Source organism: Nycticebus coucang, chromosome 4 (assembly GCF_027406575.1).
Source record: "Nycticebus coucang isolate mNycCou1 chromosome 4, mNycCou1.pri, whole genome shotgun sequence".
NCBI classification, from domain to species: domain Eukaryota; kingdom Metazoa; phylum Chordata; class Mammalia; order Primates; family Lorisidae; genus Nycticebus; species Nycticebus coucang.
In genome coordinates this window covers 84,636,693-84,660,093 of record NC_069783.1, presented here as the reverse complement: position 1 = coordinate 84,660,093, position 23,401 = coordinate 84,636,693, and the positions used below count along the sequence as shown (strand labels likewise).

The window sequence follows — 23,401 nt, the reverse complement described above, 5'->3', positions numbered from 1 at the left end:
GTCTTCAGTTTCAGAATACCTTTCTTCTGCCTGGTCAACTGTATTACTGAGGGATTCTACTATATTTCGGAGTTCCTCAACTACCTTTTTTGTTTCCTTGAGCTCTGCTATCTCTTTTCTCATTATGTCTATATCTTTGGTGACTTTGTCTTTGAATTCATTAATTTCTCGAGACAACTTTAGAACTATTCTTTGGAATTCATTTTCTATGTTTTCTTCCACTCTGTTTAGCTTATTTGCCATTCATATTCTGAATTTGATTTCTGACATTGCAGCCATTTGTCTATGCATGGCATCTTCAGTTGTATCTCCTTTGTCATTTCTTGGGGTGGTTGATCTACTCTGAATATTCATGTTGCCAGAGTTCTTCTGTTGGGTCCGCACCATGTTTATTTTCCACCATTTGGTTATTAGAACTGGTAAGGTGAGATTGAATTAGGGTTCCCAGGTAGTAGAGATAGCCCCTTACCAAAGCATTAGGCTTTATAATTGTGGCTTATCTCCTACAACCTTACAAAGTTTCTTTCAGAGTTTTGGCTGGAGACTCTGAGGACCTACTTGGTGAGATAGCGCAAGCTAGCTCTGTTTTGATATCAGCCAACCTCTACCCTATCCTAAGAAGCCACAGTATTAGGTTTAAATCTTGACTATGAAGAGATACAAACAGCTGTGGCACCCAGGCCCCACCCTTTAGTTCTTTTCCACTACAGAACTTTGAAGGTCAACCTCAGAATGTCCCCATGTGGACAGCCCCAGACATAAGTTCCAATTAGATTATTTTAGGCAGTGCAAACCCTGCTCAACAGAGAGGGATTCAAGGGTCTCCAACAGCACAATTGGAGCCAGGGATCCACACTCCCACCCACCAGACTCAGTCCACACTGTTGTCTGCCTCTCTGCTCACAGGCACAGTTAGAGCCAGGGGTGAAGCCCCCACCCACCGGTCTCAATCCACACCCAGCTAGCCTCTGCTTGCCAGACCATCTGGAGTCGGGGACAGCACCCCCGCCTACCAGTCTCAGTCCACTGCCTGGCAAGCCTCTCTCTGGGAATGCTCTGCAAGGCTCTGTTAGAGTCAGGGTACCACACGCTGCCTATAGGTCTCAGTCCTCATCCCATAAGCCTCTGCTCGCCAGCCCCGCTAGAGACGGGGGACCACGCCCTTGCCCTCAGGTCTTGGTTCACACCTAGCAAGCCTCTTCTTGAGGGTTCTGTTGGAGTCAGGGGACCACGTTCTTGCCCTCAAGGCTCAGTCCATGCCTGACAAGCTTCTGCTCACAGGCCCAGCAGGGGCTGAGAACCAGCCCTGCCTGCCGAACTCAGTCCACATGGGGCAACTACTCTGCTGCAATGAGTGCCGTCAGAGCAGGGGGTTCTGCATCCCATCCCTCCAGACACAGCCCAAATCGAGGGTCAACACCACCACTGGCTGAACATAATTGTAACTAGGGGACTGCTCCTCTTCCTGCCAAGTGTCCCTTTCTTCCCACACCCTCTTTCTTCCCCCTTAGTCACAGATTCCATCCTGATGGTTGGATCCACACTATGCCCAGATCTCTCAGGAAAAGACCAAACACTCTGTGTCTGCAGGGGGCAGAACTTCAGGACTACCATGTGAGGGGGGATGGGGTTTAACTGGGAGTTTGGACTTGGGGGGGAAGATATCAGTTCAATTTTATGCCTGGCAGGGTAGTGTCTATGTTCATAAGTGGGACCTCCCTGGAGAAGGAGACCTGGTATTTAGTGGCTCTCTCCAGTGAGGTAAAATCAGAGGTCTTTTGTTCCCTGCTCGCTTGCAGATTCCCTGTGGTGGGCCTCCTGCTTGGGGGAAAGGTCTCCCATCCTCTAGTCGATAGGCTTTGTACCTGTAATTTCTTGTCTCGAATGCTCTTCCTTGAGGTTATACCTTCCTGAACTTCTTTCTTGGCTCAGCTCCCCACCTTTGGCTTCATAGAGTCTAATTCCATCCAGCTTTTCTCCCTCTGGTCAGGAACCTCTGCCCAGGGTTGTTACCAGTCAGCCATCTTCCCAGAATTTTCCCTAATCTTTGCTTTTAATGACTATTCTAGTATAGAACTATTTCCCTTCCCTGAGGTCCTGAAGGTATTTTCCACTGTTACAGTCTAGTACTGTGGTTCTCAACCTTCCTAATGTTGCAACCGTTTAATACAGTTCCTCATGTCGTGGTGACCCCCAACCATAAAATTAGTTTCATTGTTACTTCATAACTATAATTTTGCTACTGTTATGAATCGTAATGTAAATATCTGATATGCAGGATGGTCTTAGGCGACCCCTGTGAAAGGGTCGTTTGACTCCCAAAGAGGTCGTGACCCACAGGTTGAGAACTGCTGATCTAGTAGCTTTATTATTTTTACCTTTCATACTAAGATCTGTTGTCTGCCCAGGGATGGTTTTTGTGTGTGTACACGAAATGAGGTGGGAGCCAAGATGCAATTTTTCCCACACAGATACCTAATTAGTGGAACATTGTTTGTAGAAAAGTCCATTTCCCTGCTGCTCTTCAGTATCTCCTGTGCCATAAATCAAGTATTTAAGGATCTGCTTCTGGACAGTATTCAGCCATGGTCTGTTTTATTCCATTGCATCAATAGCACACTGTCTTGATTACTGTAGCTTTATAATAAATCGTGAGTTCTGCTGATAAAAACCTCCAGCTTTGCTCTTCAACACTGTCTTGAATATCATTGGGCCTTTTATTTCATGTAAATTTTAAAGTCAGCTTGTAATTTTTCCACAAAAAATATCTGCTAGGATTTTATTTTCTCTTATTCATACATATACATTTAAATCTGCTAAGATTTTTTTATTGGGATTGCATTGCATCTGTAAATCACTTCAGGAAGGATTGATATATTTACATTATTGAATCTTACAAATTATGAACATAGTATGTCCTTCATTTAGGTAAAAGTTTATCCATCTTTTTGTTAGATTCACTCCTGGATGTTGTTATTATAAATGGTATTGTTTATTACATTTTCTCATACTTAATTAAATTTATAGTTGGTATATAGAAACACAGTTAATTGTGTACATTGTCCTTGTATTCAGCAAACTTGCTGAATTCAGTTATTGTATCTCCTCCCTTTAAATTCTTTTTACCCTAGAAGTAATGTAAGTTTGTTGTTAAATAAAAATACAAAAATGTAAAAGAGAAAAGGGAAACCCTTTTTCTCTCCCCAGCCCTACTATCCATATCCTCATAGACCCTCATAGAAAATAAATAAGAAGGGGATCATGTGATACTGACTATGGGGCTTCTCTGAAGAACCACGGGTCATGATTAAATCTGACATTCAATTTTGAATTGAATGTGTTTAAAACCACCTCCTTAACCAGAACATCCTGGTACCTTAAACATGCATTTTCCTGAATGCTAATTGAGTTTTTCTCTTATGTGAGCATGTAGTTGTTAATCTACTCATTTCAATTTAGAACTAAATACATGTGATGCTTATTTTTCCAATCTTACCATACTTCCATTAGTGGAATGTTCTCCAGATCTGTCCAGGTTGTTACTAAAGATACAAAACCTACATCTTTTTTATAGCTGAAATAGATTCCATTGTATACATATACCACATTTATTAATCCATTCATGTGCTGAAGGATGGTTCCACATCTTTGTGATTGTGAATTGTGTTCAAGCAATCTGTATTTTAATTTGAACCACCCTAAAATGTTCCAATTATGGGAAGTGGTTCATTTAACTGTTTTCGTGTGCTATGTTGACAGAACGATTTTTATAATTGCTTTGTGATTTAATTAGTTCACCTAATTGGGTGTGGGGTCTTGTTCTGTGGCTGTACATGTAGATCCACCTCATTCTTTTTAACTCTCCATGTGTTGTATTCAATGATAGGGATGTGCCATAGTAGATTTAACTTAGATCGTTACCTGGTTATTATTATTATTCAAAACAGTGCTGAATGAGCACCCATTTCTGTCGATACTAGTGCACTTGCATTAGCATATATTTTAAATAAATTTCTAGAAATATGATTGCTGGGTCAAAGGATATACACATTTCAAAACATTTTTTTAAAAAATCCATTTAAAACATAGCTTCATATAACTTACAGTTCACATAGATATTTCTAACCTTCACAGTTTAACAGAATGTTGTAGATGTTTATCTTTTCTCTCTAACATAATTTTTGACCAGAATTATACACTTCTAGAATGATAGGGCAGAAAGGGACCTTAGTTTATCTTCTGATTCCCTTGGGTTTTTAAAATTTAGATATAACTCACATTCAACATAGAATTTACCTTTTTGAAGTATTTATTTCAGGGTTGTTTTTTTTTAGTATATTCACTGTGTTGTACAACCGTTGCCACTATATAATTCCAAAACATTTCTATCACCCCAGAAAGAATCCTTTATCTATCTATCAACAGTGAATCTCAATTCCTCCTTCTTCCCCTTCTCTTGTCAACTTCTCTCTTATGCTATGAATTTCGGTTTGGGGCATTTCATATAAATGATGTCAACTGATGTGTTGCCTTTTGTGGCTTGCTTTTTTTAAATGTTTATTTATTTATTTTTGAAACAGGATATTGCTCTGTCACTTGGGTAGAGTGCAGTGGTGGTGTCATAGCTCACTGCAACCTCATATCCCTCAGCTCAAACAATCCTCCAGCCTCAGCCTCCCTCCCAAGTAGCTGGGACAACAAGCACATGCCAGCATTCCTAACTAATTTTTCTATTTTTTATAGAAACAGGGTCTCACTCTTGCTCAGGCTGGTCTCAACTCCTAGCCTCAAGTGATCCTTCCACCTTGGCCTTCCAGAGTACTAGAATTAGCCATTTGTCGGTTGCTAAATGGATGATTTGGGTTGTTTCTACTTTTTGGATATTACAATAAGCCTGCAATGAACATTTGTGTACAAGCTTTTGTGTGAACAGGTATTTTCAGTTTTCTTGGGTATATAGCTAAGAATGGAATAGCTGGGTCATATAATAATTCCATGTTTAACTTTTTTGAGAAATTTTCAAACTGTTTTCGAAGCAGCTGCCCATTTTACATACCCACCAGCAATGGATGAGGGTTCCAGTTTCTCCACATTCTCACCAACACTTACTTTTTGCTTTTTAAAAAATAGCCATCTTAGTGAATGTGAAGTGGTATCTCATTTTAGTTTTGATTTGCATTTCCTTAGTGACTAATGATATGGAGCATCTTTTCACATGCTTATTGGCCATTTGTAATATCTTCTTAGGAGAAATACCTATGTGAACTCTTTGCATATTTGTTAATTGCCTGTGTTTTTGTTGATAAGTTATAAGAGTTCTTTATATATTCTGGCTGTCAGACCTGTATTACGCCTATGATTTGTAAAAATTTTGTCCATTCCGTAGGAATTTTGAAGTCCAATTCATGTGTTTATTTTGTTGCTTTTGTGCTTTTGGTATCATATCTAAGAAATTGTTGCTTTAACCCAGTGGTTTTCAACCTGTGGGTCGCGACCCCTTTTTAACAATGAAAATACATTGCGGCATTAGGAAGGTTGAGAACCACTGCTTTGACCAAAGCCATGCAGGTGTACGGCTGTATTTCTGTCTAAGCCTTTTATTGGTTTTAGACTTTGCATTGGAGTCTTTGATATATTCTATAGATGTGTAGAAAGTTTCAAGTCTGTTAAGCGTGAGTCCTCCAGCTTTGTTCTTTTCTAAGATGACTTCGGGATCCATTGCATTTCCATATGAATTTTAAGGTCATCTTGTTGGGTTTTTTGTTTGTTTGTTTTTATTGTTGGGGATTCATTGAGGCTACAATAAGCCAGGTTACACTGATTGCATTTGTTAGGTAAAGTCCCTCTTGCAATCATGTCTTGCCCCCAGAAAGTGTGGCACACACCAAGGCCCCACCGCCTCCCTCCTTCCCTCTTTCTGCGTTCCCCCCCACCATGACCTTAATTGTTGTTAATTGTCCTCATATCAAAATTGAGTACATAGGATTCAAGGTCATCTTGTTTTTTGCCAGAAAACCAGTAGTTGGAATTTTATTCAAAATTTCGGCTTGCTGTATACAGATCACGATCAATAGATAGATAGATAGATAATATAGCTCAATTTGAGGAGTGATGTCATCTTTCAATTTGTCAATCCATGATGTTTTTACATTTACTCACAGACCTCAAAGATACTGTGGGTTTGGTTTCAGCCCACTGCAATATAGCAAATACCACAGTGAAGCAAATCATATGACTGAGCAGTAGATCTCAACAGTGGGCTTAAAATATTCAGTAAACCATGCTGTAAACAGATATGCTGTCATCCAGGCTTTGTTTTTCCATTTGTAGAGCACAGGCAAAGAATTTTTAGCATAATTCTTATCAGCCCTAGGATTTTTAGAATGGAAAATGAGTACCAGCTTCAGCTTAGTCACCAACTATATTAGCTTCTGACAAGAAGGTCAGCCATTTCTTTGAAGCTTTGAAGCTACGTGTTGACCATACTTCACTGTAAAAGCCCTACGTGGCATCTTCTTCCGATAAAAGACTATTTCATCTGCATTGAAAATCTGTTAGTGTTAACCTTTATCAGTGATCTTTGCTAAATTTCTGGAGAAATTGCTGCAGCTTTTAAATCAGGACTTGCTGCTTCTCCTTTCGCTTTTAGGTTATGGAGACCTCATAAACCTCGTACTAGCTTCCAACTTTTCTTGTACAGCTTCCTCACCTCTCTCAGCCTTTATACAATTAGGTCCTTGCCCTGGATTAGACTTTGGCTTAAGGGAGTGTTTTGGCTGGTTTGATCTTTTTTGCAGACCACTAAAACTTTCTCCCTATTTCGTTTTCCTATTATTCATGCCTTCCCTGGAATAGCACTTTTAATTTTCTTTAGGAACTTTTCCTTTATATTCACAAGTTGCCTGAGTAGGAGCCAGAGCCCTATCTCATGGCTCTTGTCAGCTTTTGACATGCCTTCCTCACTAAGCTTAATCATTTCTAAGTTTTTACTTAAAGTGACAGATAGATGGCTCTTCTTTTCACTTAAACACCATCGTAGAGTTATTAATTGGCCTAATTTCAGTATTCTTGTGTGTAAGAGAATAGGCCTGAAGAGAGGGAGAGAGATGAGGGAATGGCTGGTTGGTGAAGCAGTCAGAATACATACAACATGTGCTGATTAAGTTATAGGCACAGTTTACTTGTTTCTTCTCCTTTTTTTGGTCTATTCAGGAATTTAATTCAAGTTCAGGGAACTTTTTTTTTTTTGACAGGGTCTCACTCTGTTCCCTAGGCGCAAGGGCAATGGTGGCATCATAGCTCACATCAGTCTCCCAAGTAGCCGGAAACTACAGGTGCATCCCTCCACACCCAGCTAATATTTCTATATTTTTGTAGAGACAGAATCTTGCTGTGTTGCCCAGTCTCCAACTCTTGGCTTCAAGCAGTCCTCCTGCCTGAGCTTCTCCAGGTGCTAGGATTATATTCATCAGTCTCTGTTCTTGCCTAATAGGCAAGAGCTACTGTAGGTAGTAAAAATCTCAGTAAATGTCTTATTGGTGTATAAGTAAAAACAGAGATCAACTTGTCTTATAGAGGCAGACCATCTATAAAGGGGAAGTTGTTCCTGCCATCAGTTTGTTCTACTTTTCTTTATAGGTTGTGTCAACTCTGCTTATAAACATAATCCCAGAGGACCACATCCCGCTGAATTTATCTGGAAAGGCGAAAATTAGCGAGAAAGCCTGGGTAAAGGAACCTCCTCGACCTGTTCCTGGCTTTGACTCTGACTCAATGTGTGAGTCCCAGGTATGCCTGCCCAGCTGTTTGAGTTGGAGATTTCTAGTCCCCGAGCTAGACAAATTGATTTAAAATAGAGACAGTGAAATAGAGGTACATTCAAGCAGGTACTGTTCCTCAGAAGAGAAGGTATCCTCCCCGAATGGGTATTAGCTTTTGGTTTTGGAAAAGGTCAGGGTTGATCTCTAGCATTTGACCCTCAGTATAAAATTCACTTCCAATTTGGGAAGGCTTCTCTGGCAAAAGGCTAGAGCTGGTTCTGTGAAGAGTAGGGTGCCGGCCCCATATACCAAGGGCGGCGAGTTCAAAACCCAGCCCTGGCCAAACTGCAACAACAACAACAACAAAATACAAAAATAAATAAACTTAATTAAAAAAAAAGAAAATACAAAGCTCGTGTTTTCCCCTCAAGACTGCAAATTGCAGACATACCCCTACCTTAGAAGGGCAGGCCCAAAGCAGTCAAACTCATTGCTATGCAGCTGTATGAGAACAGTCCAGACAGAAGGTTTCCAATACCTCTGCAAGTTTCTGGTGGGGGAGTATCCCCAGGGCCCCACAATAGCGCTTTGTAATAGAGTCTAACAAACCAAAGCTGCCACTTTCCTTTCCTTTAATGTGTGGTACATTATGCAACTAGAAATCCCTTTAATTCGTTTCTAATACTTTAACCCAGCTTGTGGAAGTACAAATTCAGGCCTTAGGGAATGTTAGAAAGGTTTTATTGTTCTTATTCCCAGAGTACAAGGGAGAGTACTTAGGCCAAAGTCATGGTTACAAACTTGAAGTTCTATAGATGTTCTCATTTCCAGTCACAAGGTCTTGAACAGGGTACTTGACCTCAAGTCATTGTGGGTACATGTGGGGAGCGAGGGGACACTGAAGAGTGTGTGTTGGTGAGGGGCTGGGGGGTGAGTAAGTAGTGTATTTAATTCTCTGAAAAAGAATTTAAAAACCATTAGTCTGTGTGTGCCCACTTCCTTTATTTAAAAAGATAAGGGTTTTGTGTGTGCCTTGCTTCTTCCCATGAAGATTTGAGGCAGTCATAGCAGAGAGACACGCATAATGAGGGTAACACATATGGAGTAGGGAGGGTGGGTGGCTCCCACAGAAGGTATCCCCTGCCACCTGGCATCACTGACCTTTCCCTCACAGGTGATCATCAGGGAAGGAGAGCTGCTCTGCGGGGTGCTGGACAAGGCCCACTATGGGAGCTCTGTCTACGGCCTGGTCCACTGCTGCTATGAGATCTATGGGGGCGAGACCAGCGGCAGGGTTCTCACCTGCCTGGCCCGCCTCTTCACCGCCTACCTGCAGCTCTACAGAGGATTTACCTTGGGTGAGTGGTAGGCTCACCTGGAGCAGTGGCCTGGCCCCCTCTCTTCTGGCTAGCATAGCTGCCAGGCTGTCCACAGCTCTACTGTCCTCTGGGGGAATAGCGAGGCTCTTTCTACAAAGGTGTCCTCACTTGGCCATCTCTTCCCCCTCAGCAGCATAGAATGACCCCTGCCATCCCCATTTCCATTCTGTCCTTTTCTTAACCCCTGTCTGTACAGTTTTCTGTCCCTCAGTCTGATTTCTATACTCATACACACCCCCATTCTCTCCTGTAAGTGTCCAACCACAATTCTCTGGGCCTTCCCCACTCCACAAAAGCTCTTCCATATTGTTAGAATTATCTGCACCTTTCCAACACAGTTGGGGACGGCAATGCTCTGGGAAACACTGTGCTGAGGCAAACCTTCCAGGAAAACCCTAAGATAGGAAGAGGAGCTACCTGTTGTGTACCCTGGAAACAAGAGCACACTGTTTTAGGAAAGTGGCTTTGATAAAACAAGTATGCTGTTTCTGAGTACTGGGTTGGCTTGACATCAGAAGAACAGACCAAGAGTTCAGCTGATAGAGAGTGTCAGACCTCTACGTGCATGGAGCAACATTCGAGCTCTTCTGTTCTGTTGCTGTGAAAGTGAAGCAGGATGCTGCTTGTCCAGTATGCACCACAGTGTGCACAGGGATTGTCTAGTTGATGGTACCACTGCAGGTGGGAATAAGAGCATACAGCTTCGTGGTCTTGTGTGCAGACATGGTAAGAATCCCAGAGTGGGCCCTGTGGGCTTGCCACAGTTGTAGTTTGTTTATTGGCTTGCACTGGGGACTGCATTACACATTTTATTGTTTTTTAATTATGTAATATATTTAATTGCGGAAAAGTAAAACGTATATATACACATCTATAGACATGAAGATAGCTTAAAATCTTGCCAATTGCCAGAGAATAACCACTAATATAAACTTGATGTTTATCTTTCTAGACTCTTCTAGTGCAAATATGCATGGGAAAAAAATGGAATCCTATACTATGTAATGTTTTATAATCTATTTCTCTATTCTACCTACCTACCCAATCTCTAAATGTATTTATATAATAAATGCCCTTTGGATTCAGTTGATATAAATCTATATCTTTGTGTCTAGTGGCTATAGATTCTTCCATTTGTATGGGTGTGTCATAGTTTGTAAATCAGTTCCATATTTTTACATTATTGCTGGGATGAGCACCCTTGAACAAACATCTTGGCTTGTATGTCCAATTATTTTACGAGATAGGAATTGTAAGTTATTAGTCTGTTTAGGGCCTGAAACTTACCTTTCCCTATCCTGATTCCTCTAACAGGCCTAAACCACTATACATTTGTTGACATTTGTCTCCAGGATCACCCACTTCTAGCTGGGAACCAGACTAGGGTCCTTTCAAGGGTAACTGAAGAAAGTGAAACATGATGACTAAGAACCTCACACTTGTAAGATATAAATTTCAAATGGTGATCTAGAATAAGCACAAGGATTTCGTAGTGCTTAAAAAATGAAACAGAAGATCCCACTCTGGGCTCAGGAAGACTGAACTTAACATTATAAGCCATGCTCACAACTCTGCTTGCCACATGGAACACGGAGAATGGCCCCCTGAGTGCAAAGACAATCCAGAGACTGCGAAGGAAGCAAGGCCAGGCAGGGAGTGGGGCTCTGAGAGAGCACAAGCTAGTGAGGTTGACCTCACTCCAGCCCTTCTCAGCCAGAAGGGTCAGTGAGGGGGACAGCAAGATGGCCTGGCACTGGCCTTGTGAACAGGTCCACTTTGTGGCTTGCTCACAGAGAGAACATCTCTTTCCTCTTCTGCTCAAATGTGTTCTTTAGAAGCCCTCGGGTTTCCAGGACAGTTTCCAGTTTCCAGTTTTTGAACAGCACAGCTATTGTTTTTCTTCTCACTCAGATCTTGGCGGAGGGACTTTGGGGTCCAGATTTAGGCAAAAACTAGTTGAGAGTTGAAAGGGGAAAGACATGCTAAGATGAGGAAGTTTTCAATTCGGTGAGCCAGAAGGATGGGTTTGAACTGGGCTTTTGTTCTCCCGAGGTGACACTGAGGGACTTGCAGTAGTGGTCCCTGTCACCTAGGCTCAAGCGTGTCTGTGTGTGTGCCTGCACACTCACAACTCTGTAAGGTGGACCCATGTGCTGTGTGGTTTCTGGGAGCCCAGACTGGGATGGTGTCTGTCTCTCTCTCTCTCTCTCCCCTTCCCTTTTTTCCCTAGATTCAAGCTTTTCATCCAAAACCTCTTCTTCCCCTCCAGCCCTCTCACCCAACACATACTTATCGAATAGAGGCAGCATAGCTGGTGACTAAGAGCACAAGTTTGTGACTCAGGCCTGTGTTTACTTTCTGTGTCTGTAACTGGGCGAGTAGCTCAACTTTGAGCCTTAGTTTTGTTATTTTTAAAATGAGAATTAAAAGGTTTGGGTGCTGGAAGCACTTAAGAAAGAGATAATAGCAATCTAATAATAATAATGTTAATATCATCATCACTCAGATGCTTCAGAAGTCAGGCTTTGCATCCTGACCTCACCAGTGTACAGTCTGGTGAGAAGTCAGGCCTGGTCCCCTTTAGATTGTCTGTTTCACTTTACAGGCGTGGAGGACATTTTGGTGAAGGCAAAGGCAGATGCCAAGAGACAGGAGATCATTGAAGAATCTACTCACTGTGGACCCCGGGTAAGGAGGGGCTGCAAAGCAGCATCCTGCCCTAGAAGGGTCAGGTGTCCTGCAGATCAAAACCCACACCCTCCTAATTTGGCTGTAGCCTCCAATGTGTCCCTTGTCTCATTATAGGCTGTCAGAGCTGCGTTAAACCTGCCAGAAGCCACATCATGTGATGAGGTCCAAGAAAAATGGCAGGATGCCCATTTAGGCAAAGACCAGAGGGATTTTAACATGATTGATCTGAAGTTCAAGGAGGAAGTAAACCATTACAGCAATGAGATTAACAAGGTTAGCCCTGCACTGCATGTATTTATCCCCACTATTTTGAATGCTGATTTTTAAAATAAATTACATTTTGGTTCTCACCCAGGACTCTTTGGAGCAGTTTGACTATTTGATAGCTGACTAGGTACAATGAAAGGAGGGATGAAGGGAATCTATCATTTTGAAGAGCCTGGGTCTTTGTTCCCTCACCCAGTTAGGGTCTGGGCAGGTACTGGATTCATGCTAAGAGAGAATGTGTTGTGCTGTTTTTCTTTTTAAAGTTTGTCTGTGGTGTCTATTTGCCTGGGTTTCAATGTCCCTTAGGATGCCAAGAAGACCTCATTAGTGCAAGTTCTGTCTTTGTGGCTCCCCCAGGAGACTTTGTTGCTTCTGCTGGCCCTGGAGCCAAGGCTAGGATCCCCACATGGGGCTTAGGCAGCATGTTGGCAAATGTGACGTGATACAGACATTGGTCATTATTGCCAGCTATGTGGGGACCCAGGCCCGGTTCTGTTGGACAAATTCACAGCAGTATCGCCTTAAATTGTATCCTCCAGCTCCTTTTTTAGAATCACAAACTGAATCTGCTGGCTTCACTGCTTTTCCTTTTCCTTCTTCATTTTTGTTGCCCTTTGGCCACTTAATGGAACTTCAGGTGTTTTTTTTTTGTTTGTTTGTTTGTTTTTGAGACAGTCTCACTACGTCACCCTCATTAGAGTGCTGTGGTGTCACAGCTCACAGCAACCTCTAACTCCTGGGCTTAATCGATTCTCTTGCCTCAACCTCCCCAGTAGCTGGGACTACAGGCACCTGCCACAGCACCAGGCTATTTTTTGTTGCATTTGTCATTGTTATTTAGCTGGCCTGGGCCAGGTTCGAACCCGCCAGCTTTGGTGTACATGGCTGGCACTGTAACCACTGTGGTGTAGGCGCCAAGCCAAGGAACTTCAGGGGTTGGGGCAGGAGATGTTGAGAGAGCAAGGTGGGATTGGGGACCTGTGTCCCTTCTCTCTAAGGGTTCTAGTAAAAGGATTGGTGTCAAATGGGATTTGGTACTTGCTTCTGGATAAATGTTCTGGCTTTATTGCTCCTGCATCCTGGATTTAACTCCTGAACCCAGGACTTTAAAATGGGATAAAGTCACTGACTGCTATGTTGTTTTAACCTGCAGGCATGCATGCCTTTTGGTCTGCACAGACAGTTCCCAGAGAACAACCTGCAGATGATGGTGCAATCAGGAGCCAAAGGTTCAACTGTGAACACAATGCAGGTATGAATAGGTGGTGAGTGATGACAGGAGGTGGTTTTCAAGTAGCAAGTACTGGCAGGTATAGATGTAAATGTGCAGATATATGTATAGTATAGGTGTATAATAAATTTACTTATTGTATTACATGTATTCATGTAATATGTGTATATACACTGTGTGTGTGTGTAATCTTAGTTAAGATCCTGCGATTTTGCATGGTCTGCTTTTTTCACTTAATCCTACATTTTAAGTATTGTCCTATAGAGGTTGGGTAGCCTTTAACTTGAGGCCCATTATCTGCTTAGATTACCATAGTGCTATCACAGCATTTGCACAATATTAACACAAATTTTATTTTATTTATGTATTTATTTATTTTTTTGGAGACAGAGTCTCACTTTGTCGCCCTCTGTAGAGTGCGATGGCATCTTAGCTCACAGCAATGTCAAACTTCTGGCTGGGATCAAGCAATTTGCTTGCCTCAGCCTCCCGGGTAACTAGGACTACAGGCACCTGCCACAATGCCCGGCTATTTTTTTTCTTTTTCTTTTGAAATGGTTCTCGCTCTTGCTCAGGCTGGTCTCAAACCTGTGAGTTCAGGCAATCCACCTGCCTTGGCCTCCCAGAGTGCTGGGACTTCAGGCGTGAGCCACTGCACCCAGCCCTAACACAAATTTTAAACAAGATTTTATTTTATATCTTGGTGACCTGTGGAGAGTCTTGATGACCACCTGTTGTTTGGTGAGCGTGGAGCAGTAGAGATGGGCTTGAAAGTGTGACGGCCAAGAGGAAACCCCCTCGCAAAATAGTGAAATCTAGGGTCACTGCTCTTCCACCCCAAGAGTATTAATAGGCTGCTCTCTAAGTAGGAAGCTCAATAGTTTGAGTTCTCTTTTGGCTCTAGAATGTAAGGGTCACAATAAATTGCTGTTTCTTGCAGGCCTCCATTTTGCCATTAGGACAGTCAGGTCCCTTCCAGGTATAATGTGGTAATTCTGGACATAGCGTCTTTTATCAACATCACCCATTTTCACCTGACCCCAATGTGAAAATCCAGGTCAGTCAACAAAAGAAGATGCAGTTATTTTTTCTTGGAATGAAAGTGCCCATGGTTCATTTAAAAAATGTAGGTCGGCCTTTAAGCAAAGGGCAGATGTTTCCTTCCCTGCTAGGACAAAGCATTACTTAACATACATGTGGACCTTCAGTTTCCTGTGGATTTCCTTTTCCCTAGATCTCGTGCCTGCTGGGACAGATTGAATTGGAAGGTCGGAGACCCCCGCTGATGGCATCTGGCAAGTCACTGCCCTGCTTTGAGCCTTACGAATTCACCCCCAGGGCTGGTGGCTTTGTCACTGGCAGATTCCTCACTGGCATCAGTCCTCCTGTATGTACTTTGGTTTTTCCATTTGGCTTTTCCTCTCATTTCTAGACTTAATTATAGGTGACCTGTGACCCCCATCAGTAACTTTGAGCAAGAATAGTCAAGTGATAAATGTCATGCCATTTGCTGCTTACCCACTAGACCTTAGGGCCCATGTTTTGTTCACCATTGTGATAGCAGAGTACTGCACAGTGGTGGCACGTAATAAGTGCTCAGTAAATGATAGGTGGAAGATGAATAGTACCAATCCCAGCTCCACCTTTTTCAGCTTTGTGACCTCTAAACCAGCTCTTACCTACATTTGAGTGAAAGCAGCTGGAAAAGGGGGTACCACCCACCACAGTGCTTTTGTTGCCAAAAGGAGCTTCACAGAGATTTATTTCCTTTGCCATGGGAAATTGACTAGCTCTAGCAGATGTGTACTTTTGCTTCATCAACACAAAATTCGTCCCTAAGAAAAGGGTTTCTCCTCACACTTGTCAGAAATGACTTTTTAAATATTATTGCCCTTTGTTTCTTGGTCTAGTACATCTCTGAAAGGGTGACCTTTGTGGTCAGACATTTAAGTCCAGACTGTGCAAGGGACTGACCTTTTGTTCCAAGGTCACACAGGCTCCCCACAAGACATCCATGGCCTCTGGCAGGGATGGTGCAGGGTTCTGTAGAACAGACTTCTTCAAATTCTGATTGCGACCTCATAGTGTGGATCATGAAATCAGCATTTGAAGAAGTCTGGTATGACAAGCATTTCTTTATGTACTGAAACAGAATACATAGGACAATAAAAAAAATCACTGGAGGTTATTTCCCATAGTAAGGGGTGCGATAGTACCATAAGGTTTAGTTTGAGTTAGCTACCTTTATATTGTATATGCACATTTAGAGAGAAAGAGAGAGGTCTTTGCTGACTGCTAGTGTATTTACAACACAATATTTCTTACTGTGGATTGTAATTTTAAAAGTTTGGAAAATACCCTGTACCCCTCTTAACACAATTGGAAGCAAAATTCAGACATGCAGGCTGAACCAAACAGTGGTAAAGTATCAGTGCCATTTTTATTTAGAAATTGGGACATGGGAGGGACAGTAACTAGGAGCTGTTACTTCTGATCCACTTGTCCCTCCACTCTTACGCAAGGCAAGATAAGAGAAGGAGAGCAGAAGACACTGGAGGCCATTGGAGCCACAAAGCCAAGGTCCTAGGAGATAAGGGGAGGGAATGTTCCCCTCTGGTTACACAAGACTGCTGGAGATCCTGGCCTAAGCTCTTCAGTAAGAATTACCACCCTCACTGCTATCTTTGGGACCTAAATCCTTTTTTCCACAGGAGTTCTTCTTTCACTGCATGGCAGGGCGAGAGGGCCTGGTCGACACTGCTGTGAAAACCAGCCGCTCTGGCTATCTCCAAAGGTAAAAGCACCTCTTGTGCCCCCTTTAGATGGGGGTCAGTGTCCCAGGGCCCTTCATCTCTGTTATCTTCCATGTCGTCATTGACAGTTCACTTAGGATTCCTTAGATGGAAAAAAACTTTTTAAGGCTGGGCGCGGTGGCTCATGCCTATAATCCCAGCACTCTGGTAGGCTGAGGCAGGTGGATTGTCTGAGCTCACAAGTTTGAGACCAGCCGGAGCCAGAGCAAGACCTCCTCTCTAAAAATAGCGGGCGTTATGACAGGCACACCTGTAATCCCAGCTACTTGGGAAGCTAAGGTAGGAGAATCTCTTGAACCCAAGAGATTGAGGTTGCTGTGAGCTGTGACACCACGGCACTCTACCAGAGGGTGACAAAGTGAGACTCTGTGTCAAAAAAAAAAAAAAAGAAAGAGAAGAAAACAATTTTTAAAAATTTTTCATGATTGTTGAAAAAAAAAGTTTCCATTGATAGTCTGAGATAGAAAACAATAGCTATTTTTCCCCTTCTATAGGATTGGTAGAGCTTGAACTCAGAGGTTCATATAAAGGGCCCCTCATTCTCAGGGTCTGCCATTCTCTGGGGGGAACTGTGGGTGCAGGAAAAGTTCTCAGGCAGTGGTGAGCACGAGAGGCTGCTCCCTGAGAGGCTCAGCTTCTCAAGGCAGTAGTAACTAACACTGAGTTCTGTCCTCACAGTTCAGGAGGAGGAAGGGACAGGGACAGTGACTCCCAGGAAACTCCCTCTTAGGTTGACAGGAGTAGCAACTGAGACAGAATGGCCAGAGGGACAAGGAAATGGTCAGAGGGGGTAGTATCAGGGCAGAGAGCAAGAAAGGTTGAGGGAGGCAGCCAACTAGGTTGAGGGAGGATTGAGGGAAAAGGCCACCAGGTGCAGAATGGCATATCAGCATTTAGTTCCTAATACCCTTAGTGTCTTTGGCAGTCACCGACGGCATCCTAGAATCCTTGACAACACCCCTGCTTTGCCTGCCTTGTGGCTCTAAGGATCCTGGTCCCTTGGTGCTGTGTTGCAGGAGAGGGAAGGGGGCAGGCAGTAGTCCCAGCAGCTGGAGCTAGAGGGGAGCCCAGGTATAGTGGTGGCACCCAAGCCTCTCGGTGACACAGGCTCAGCCTCCTCCTGGAGAACATCAGGAAGTGTGGTCCCTGCAGCTGGGAGGTGTTATAGCACAGAGCCTAGGGCATGGGCTACAGTAGGCTGTCCTAGAGTCTTACTTGGCTATAGAATAGCCGTCCCCCTTCCCTTCCCTCCCCTGTTCCCAGCCTCCAGCCCCTGTCAGAGGCTGCCCTGGGAGGAGGCAAGCCTGGCAGGGGCTGAGCTCGTGAGTTCCTTGCAGGTGCATCATCAAGCACCTAGAGGGGCTGGTCGTGCAGTATGATCTGACTGTCCGGGACAGTGACGGCAGTGTGGTGCAGTTCCTATATGGGGAAGATGGCCTGGATATCCCCAAGACCCAGTTCCTGCAGCCCAAGCAGTTCCCCTTCCTGGCCAGCAACTACGAGGTAGTGTCCCAGAGCTCTAGAGCCGGGGGGCTGTGTGGTGGGCCTCCCACCCCCAGGTTAGAGAATGCAAGTACCCTGAGCTTGGCTGTCCAGTCCAAGAAGCCAATGGGAAGTGGGAAAGGTTTATAAAGCACCAGTCAATGCCCTCTGTGGACTTGCATCACATGAGGTGACTGGAGGGCATTTGCCACATGCTGGGCACTGAACTAGAGCACACTTGGAATAGTGTGGTCTCTCTCTACTCCAGCTTGGGAAATCAAGCATTCCTTGACATAAATTACAGCAGAGACAACTGAGCATCAGAGCTTTAGCTAACTGGGGAGTGGCAGAGCCAGAGTTTGAACCTAGCCCCAGCTGGCACAAGCTGGTGATTCTCATTCCATACCTTACCACATAGTCATGACCATTGCCATTGAAAGCAGGCACCCTATTTTGCAGATGGGGCAGTTGAAACTGATGTGACCTGTCCAAGGTCACTGAACTGTTAGCAGAACTAAGGGCCACTCTCCAAATGCTGGGTCCCTTCTATTCTGTGCCTATCCCAGAGCTTTGGCCTTTATTCTTCCCCTCTTCCTTTCTCTCAGAGCTCCCTCATATTCCTGGAGGGGCTCCGAGTATGCCAGTCCCTTTTCTGTGATTCCTTCACAGCTTCTGATACCATTGGCTCCCAAGTCTGGTTTGTAGAAAGTGACAACCTTAATTAGCTGTGGCTCCTCAGCCCTGTCACGGAGAGCTCTGCACAAACCACCTGTGAATTTGTGTAACATGGCTCTTTTGTCATGGGCCCAATCTCATTCATCTCATCTCTGTGGTTTTTTGGTTTATTTAGGTGATAATGAAATCGAAGCATCTCCATGAAGTTTTATCCAGAGCAGATCCCCAAAAAGCTCTCCGCCACATCAGAGCCATCAAAAAATGGCAAAGCAAGCATTCTGGCACCCTGCTCAGAAAAGGCGCCTTCCTGAGTTATTCCCAGAAAATTCAGGCAGCTGTGAAAGCTCTAAACCTTCAAGGCAAGAACCAGAATGGCCGCAGCCCTGAGACTCAGCAGGTGATGCAGGGAGGAGGTGTCCCCAGTACCTGGCACAGCCAGGCTTAGTCAGCGGGTGAGGGATGAGCGGTTATTTTCTTAGTAGAGATATAGTAATAAAATTTGGCTTTATTCACCATCAGTCAGGACAGAAATGGCACTCAAATGGAAAGGCAAGGAGGGAACTCTTTACAAGGGTACAGTCTGGACTTGGACAACTGACTAGGGATAATAATTTCGAGGTTCCTCACCACCCCAGGCATGAAGGAACAGGGGAGCAGTCACCACAAGTGGAGAGGGTGGCTGTGGGCAGAGACCACTGGACAGGAGCCCCGGATAGAGAGCCCTGGAGAGTGACTGGGTAAATGCCCAGCTTCACACTCTTGCCATCTCCTCTGCTGCTGGTGCCACTGTGCCAGGTATAGCTGGGAGCCAGAAGCAGATAGGTCTTTGAAGCAGTTGTAGCAGGACACGGAACACGTGAAAGAGCCTGTGTCCAGGGGTAAACAAGGATCCAGCACTGTCACCTGGCTCGTGGTCACCATGTCCATATTGGCCAAGGACCATCCTGGTTTTGCATCATTAACGGTGCCCTGTTTTACTATAAAAGAATCCTAGTAGTGTAGTAAATTACATGGTCACCCTGCCCGGTGGTGTTGACACTCTGCTTAAATGTGCCAGGATGAAGAGTTTCTGTGTCCCAATCAGCACTCCCTGGGACAGATTAAGTCTGCTCTCCCTGTTAAATGTTGAGGCAGTTTCTCATTACTGTCAGCTGTCTTTCTCTTCCCCTTACTCTCATTTGAAGCCAGTGCCTTTGATCCTTCTTAACGTTACTGGGTGTCCTGGAAGGAGATGCCCCCTCCTGGTACCCTCCCACATGGCTGAGACCCATCCTTCCTTCCTTTCAGATGTTGAGGATGTGGTATGAGTTAGATGAGCAGAGCCAAAGGAAATACCAGAAGAAGGCGGCCCCTTGTCCTGACCCCTGTCTGTCTGCCTGGCGTCCAGACATCTACTTTGCTTCAGTGTCAGAAACCTTTGAGAAAAAGATTGATGACTATAGTCAAGAATGGGCAGCTCAAGCAGAGAAGAGTTACAAGAAATCAGAGCTTTCTCTTGACAGGTAATGACATTTATTAGTTGCATACCATGTGCAAGAGAAGAGGATGGCCTCATAGGGTTAATACTCCAGCTGGAAGGAGGGAAGTAAGACAACCAGGGGCTCCTTGCAGCCCAGAAGGCTTAGGGGCAGACAGGTGCAGGTAGGCAGGAGTGAACAGCCCCATCCGGGCCAGGACAGGAAAGAGTGGTCTGCTAGGACAGAGGTTTGCAGAAATGACCTTTTACTTGAGCTTCATGTGGTGAATGTGGCTGACTGAAAGTCAGAGAATCTGGTACTATTGAACTGCTGCCAGCCCTGTGACCCAGGGCAGGATACTCACTGCCCCAGGATACAATAACATGTCTCAGCTTTTTTCGAGGAGTTGGATATGATTATACCAATGATCCCTTAAACTTTGGGTTTTGAGGCCTTGAGGAAGAAAGGGCTATATGGAGACCACAGCTTGGACTCATCCACAAAAAAAGAAAAAGAAGCCTGCTGTCCAGGTGGGTGGGAAGCCAGAAGTGCCTGCTCTGGCATTGGTCTGGGATTCTTCCATCCAGCCCCCCAAGCCTGGCCTGCAGAGCTGAGGGACCGTGAGATCATCTGCCCTCAGCTGGCCACTCATCCTGCCCAGGTGAAGCCCAGTGAGGCACATGGTGAGGTTGATGGGGCCTGGGGAGTTGGACTGACAGCTGGGTGATGGGGAGCAGTGAAAGCAGATAAGCAAAGACAAATGACTGGAGGAACTGGAGAGGAGAGGCAGGGCTCTGTTTGCCCTGGAAAGTGGTTTCTCCAGCCAGGATATCCCAACTATCAACTGGGCTTTCCTTGAAAGAGTACCCGCAAACATACATACATACAATTGCATCCCTGTAGCTCAGGAGGCTGCGTTTACCCTCAGAAGGACAAAGTTGGTCCTCCCTCTGACTGTGCTGCATTTTGGGCTAGGGAGAGGCAGCCCTTCCTAGACAGCTCTCGCAAGGGAATCTTTTAGTAAATAGAATCTCTGAATGGAATTATAAAGTTCTGAAAGTAACTGAAGATTTTTCTCTTCAGGAATATTTTTCTGCACTCAAACCTCAATGGTTTAAAGTAGTTGGGAGAAAACAGAGATAGTTTAGCAAAAAGTCTGACTTCCAAAAAGAACTTTCAGGGTGGGTATGGTGGCTCAGGCCTATAATTCTGGCACTGTAGGAGGCCAAGGCAGGAGGATCACTTGAGCTCAGAAGTTTGAGACCAGTCTGTGCAAGAGTGAGACCCTTTCTCTACTAAAAATAGAAAAGTTAGGGCAGCGCCTATGGCTCAATGAGTAGGGAGCCGGCCCATATACTTGGGTAGAGGGTTCAAATCCAACCCCAGCCAAACTGCAACAACAAAAAAAAGTAGCCGGGCATTGTGGCAGGCGCCTGTAGTCCCAGTTACTCAGGAGGCTGAGGCAAGAGAATCACCTAGGCCCAAGAGCTGGAGGTTGCTGTGAGCTGTGATGCCACGGCACTCTACTGAGGGCAAGAAAGTGACACTCTGTCTCTATTTATAAAAAAAAAAAAAATAGAAAAGTTAGCCAGGCATGGTGAAGGGTATATGTATATAATCCCAGCTATTCAGGAACCTGAGGTAGGAAGATCACTTAAGCCCAGAAGTTTGAGGTTGCTGTGAGCTAGACTGACACCATGGCACTCTAGCCTAGGCAACAGAGTAAGATTCTATCTCAAAAACAAACAAACAGAAAAAAAGGACTTTCATAGAAGCATAGCTTTGTTTTACTATGGCACCGTCCATTCACACATGTCCACACTTGAGCCCTTTCCTTATTCCATGTGTGGGTCAAACCAGGCTCCTAGTATCTGTTCTTAAAGAGCCAGCTGTCATAGGAACAGGGGCTAGCAAATTACAGAATTTTGTAGCATGGACACTTCTGATGTGGTTTGCAGCCGATTGTACCAAGGAGAGAATAAACATCTCCTCCTTCCCCATCACCCATAGCCCATAATTGCTTAGTGAACTTCTTTCTAATTTGTACAGGAGTTGGTTTGAGCCCCCTCCAAACTTGTCAAAATTGGACAAAGGAAAATGGGAATAATGAGCCCTGAAGTTCTCAATGCTTCGAGGGCTTATAGTAATAGCCCAGAGTGCCGTTCTTGAACAAACATGAACCATCAAGGGTCAACATCTAGAGCTTCAGAAACCCAGCTGGGTCTGTGCTGTGTATTCCTGCTGGTGACATCCAGGATCACTAGCAGGAATTTAAAGATTAGAGGAAAGACTTACCCAGAAAAAAACAAGCCTGAGAGAAATGGAGGTTTCTGATTTCTGGTTTCGGGTGGTGTTGACAAACTAGTGGCATTGATAATCTACAGTGCCTGTTTCTGACCCCTGCTGTCCCCTGCGGCCCCTACCATCTCTAGGCTGAGGACCTTGTTGCAGCTGAAGTGGCAGCGCTCACTTTGCGACCCGGGGGAGGCCGTGGGCCTGCTAGCTGCCCAGAGCATCGGAGAGCCCTCCACACAGATGACCCTGAACACCTTCCACTTTGCAGGCAGAGGAGAGATGAACGTCACTCTGGGGATTCCAAGGTGTGAGGCCACAAGGGTAAACAGCAGGATCATCTTAGCCCTCTCTTGGGAAAAGAGGCATTTTTTAATGACAGGGAGAGAGTGAAATTATGGGTGTGAAAGAGAGACAGACAGGGTGTCATCAAAGTGGGTTCAGGATTGGAATTTTCAGAGCTGAACTGGTTTCTGTGGCTGGATCAGTGCTAAGACCTTTTAGGATTTCTATATTTATCCTTTCACCAACTCCTGCATCAGAGTTACGTGTACCAGGAATGCTGTGAGGCTGCACACTGCTGGAGACTCAGGAATGGGCATTGTTAATAAGCCCTATCCAGGGCACCTGGTTGCCCTACTCCATGGGTGCAATTCATATAGAAAATGACCCACATGGCCTTCCATGTAAATGTCTACATGTTGCAGTGTGATGACTGTTGTTCAAGAGGAAAGCCCATGGGGTCAAACTTGCCTGCATTTGGTCCCTGGCCCTGCCGCTTTCCACCAAGTGGACTCTGGACGGGTTTTTCAACTCCCCATACCTCAGAGTGCCCTCCTGTGGAAGTCAGGAGGCCAGGACCCACCAAATAGCCAGACTCTGAGGGCTGATCTCATGAGCAGGGTGCACAGGAGCACTGTGGGTACTAGTTGTCTTTCCGGTATCGCTCATTCAGTAAGCTCTTAGTAAGCACCTGTTGTTAGTAAGACAGGAAACAAACATCAGACACAGCTGTGCCCTTGTCAGAGGAAACTGACCAGGGAGTCCCTCACTGTCACACACAGGACCAGAGCTGGGATTCTGTGATCCAGCATACTTCCCTATGGGATCCCAAGGGCTCTCTCAGATCCCACAACTCTTAACAACTTTAGTGGAAGCTTCACAAGCAGGGGGTCTGGTTGCTGCTCCTGATCAGATGTGCCTTTGTCCCGTAACAGACTGAGGGAAATTCTCATGGTGGCCAGTGCCAACATCAAGACACCCATGATGAGTGTGCCTGTGTTCAACACCAAGAAAGCCCTGAAGAGGGTGAAAAGCCTAAAGAAGCAGCTCACCAGAGTGTGCTTAGGGGAGG

General features: G+C 44.7%; 1 protein-coding gene across 1 annotated transcript in view; it reads left to right on the top strand.

The window, feature by feature from the left end:
• The window catches only part of POLR1A (RNA polymerase I subunit A), an 84,744-nt gene that overhangs the window by 50,919 nt on the left and 10,424 nt on the right, over positions 1 to 23,401 (top strand). Inside the window, exons 16-27 of the mRNA XM_053587762.1 lie at positions 7,639 to 7,788; positions 8,935 to 9,118; positions 11,745 to 11,827; positions 11,945 to 12,103; positions 13,251 to 13,349; positions 14,563 to 14,715; positions 16,040 to 16,122; positions 17,479 to 17,644; positions 18,474 to 18,695; positions 19,586 to 19,800; positions 22,188 to 22,355; positions 23,265 to 23,400. Coding sequence (XP_053443737.1) covers positions 7,639 to 7,788; positions 8,935 to 9,118; positions 11,745 to 11,827; positions 11,945 to 12,103; positions 13,251 to 13,349; positions 14,563 to 14,715; positions 16,040 to 16,122; positions 17,479 to 17,644; positions 18,474 to 18,695; positions 19,586 to 19,800; positions 22,188 to 22,355; positions 23,265 to 23,400 — 1,818 coding nt within the window. The remainder of the gene's footprint in view (positions 1 to 7,638; positions 7,789 to 8,934; positions 9,119 to 11,744; positions 11,828 to 11,944; positions 12,104 to 13,250; positions 13,350 to 14,562; positions 14,716 to 16,039; positions 16,123 to 17,478; positions 17,645 to 18,473; positions 18,696 to 19,585; positions 19,801 to 22,187; positions 22,356 to 23,264; position 23,401) is intronic.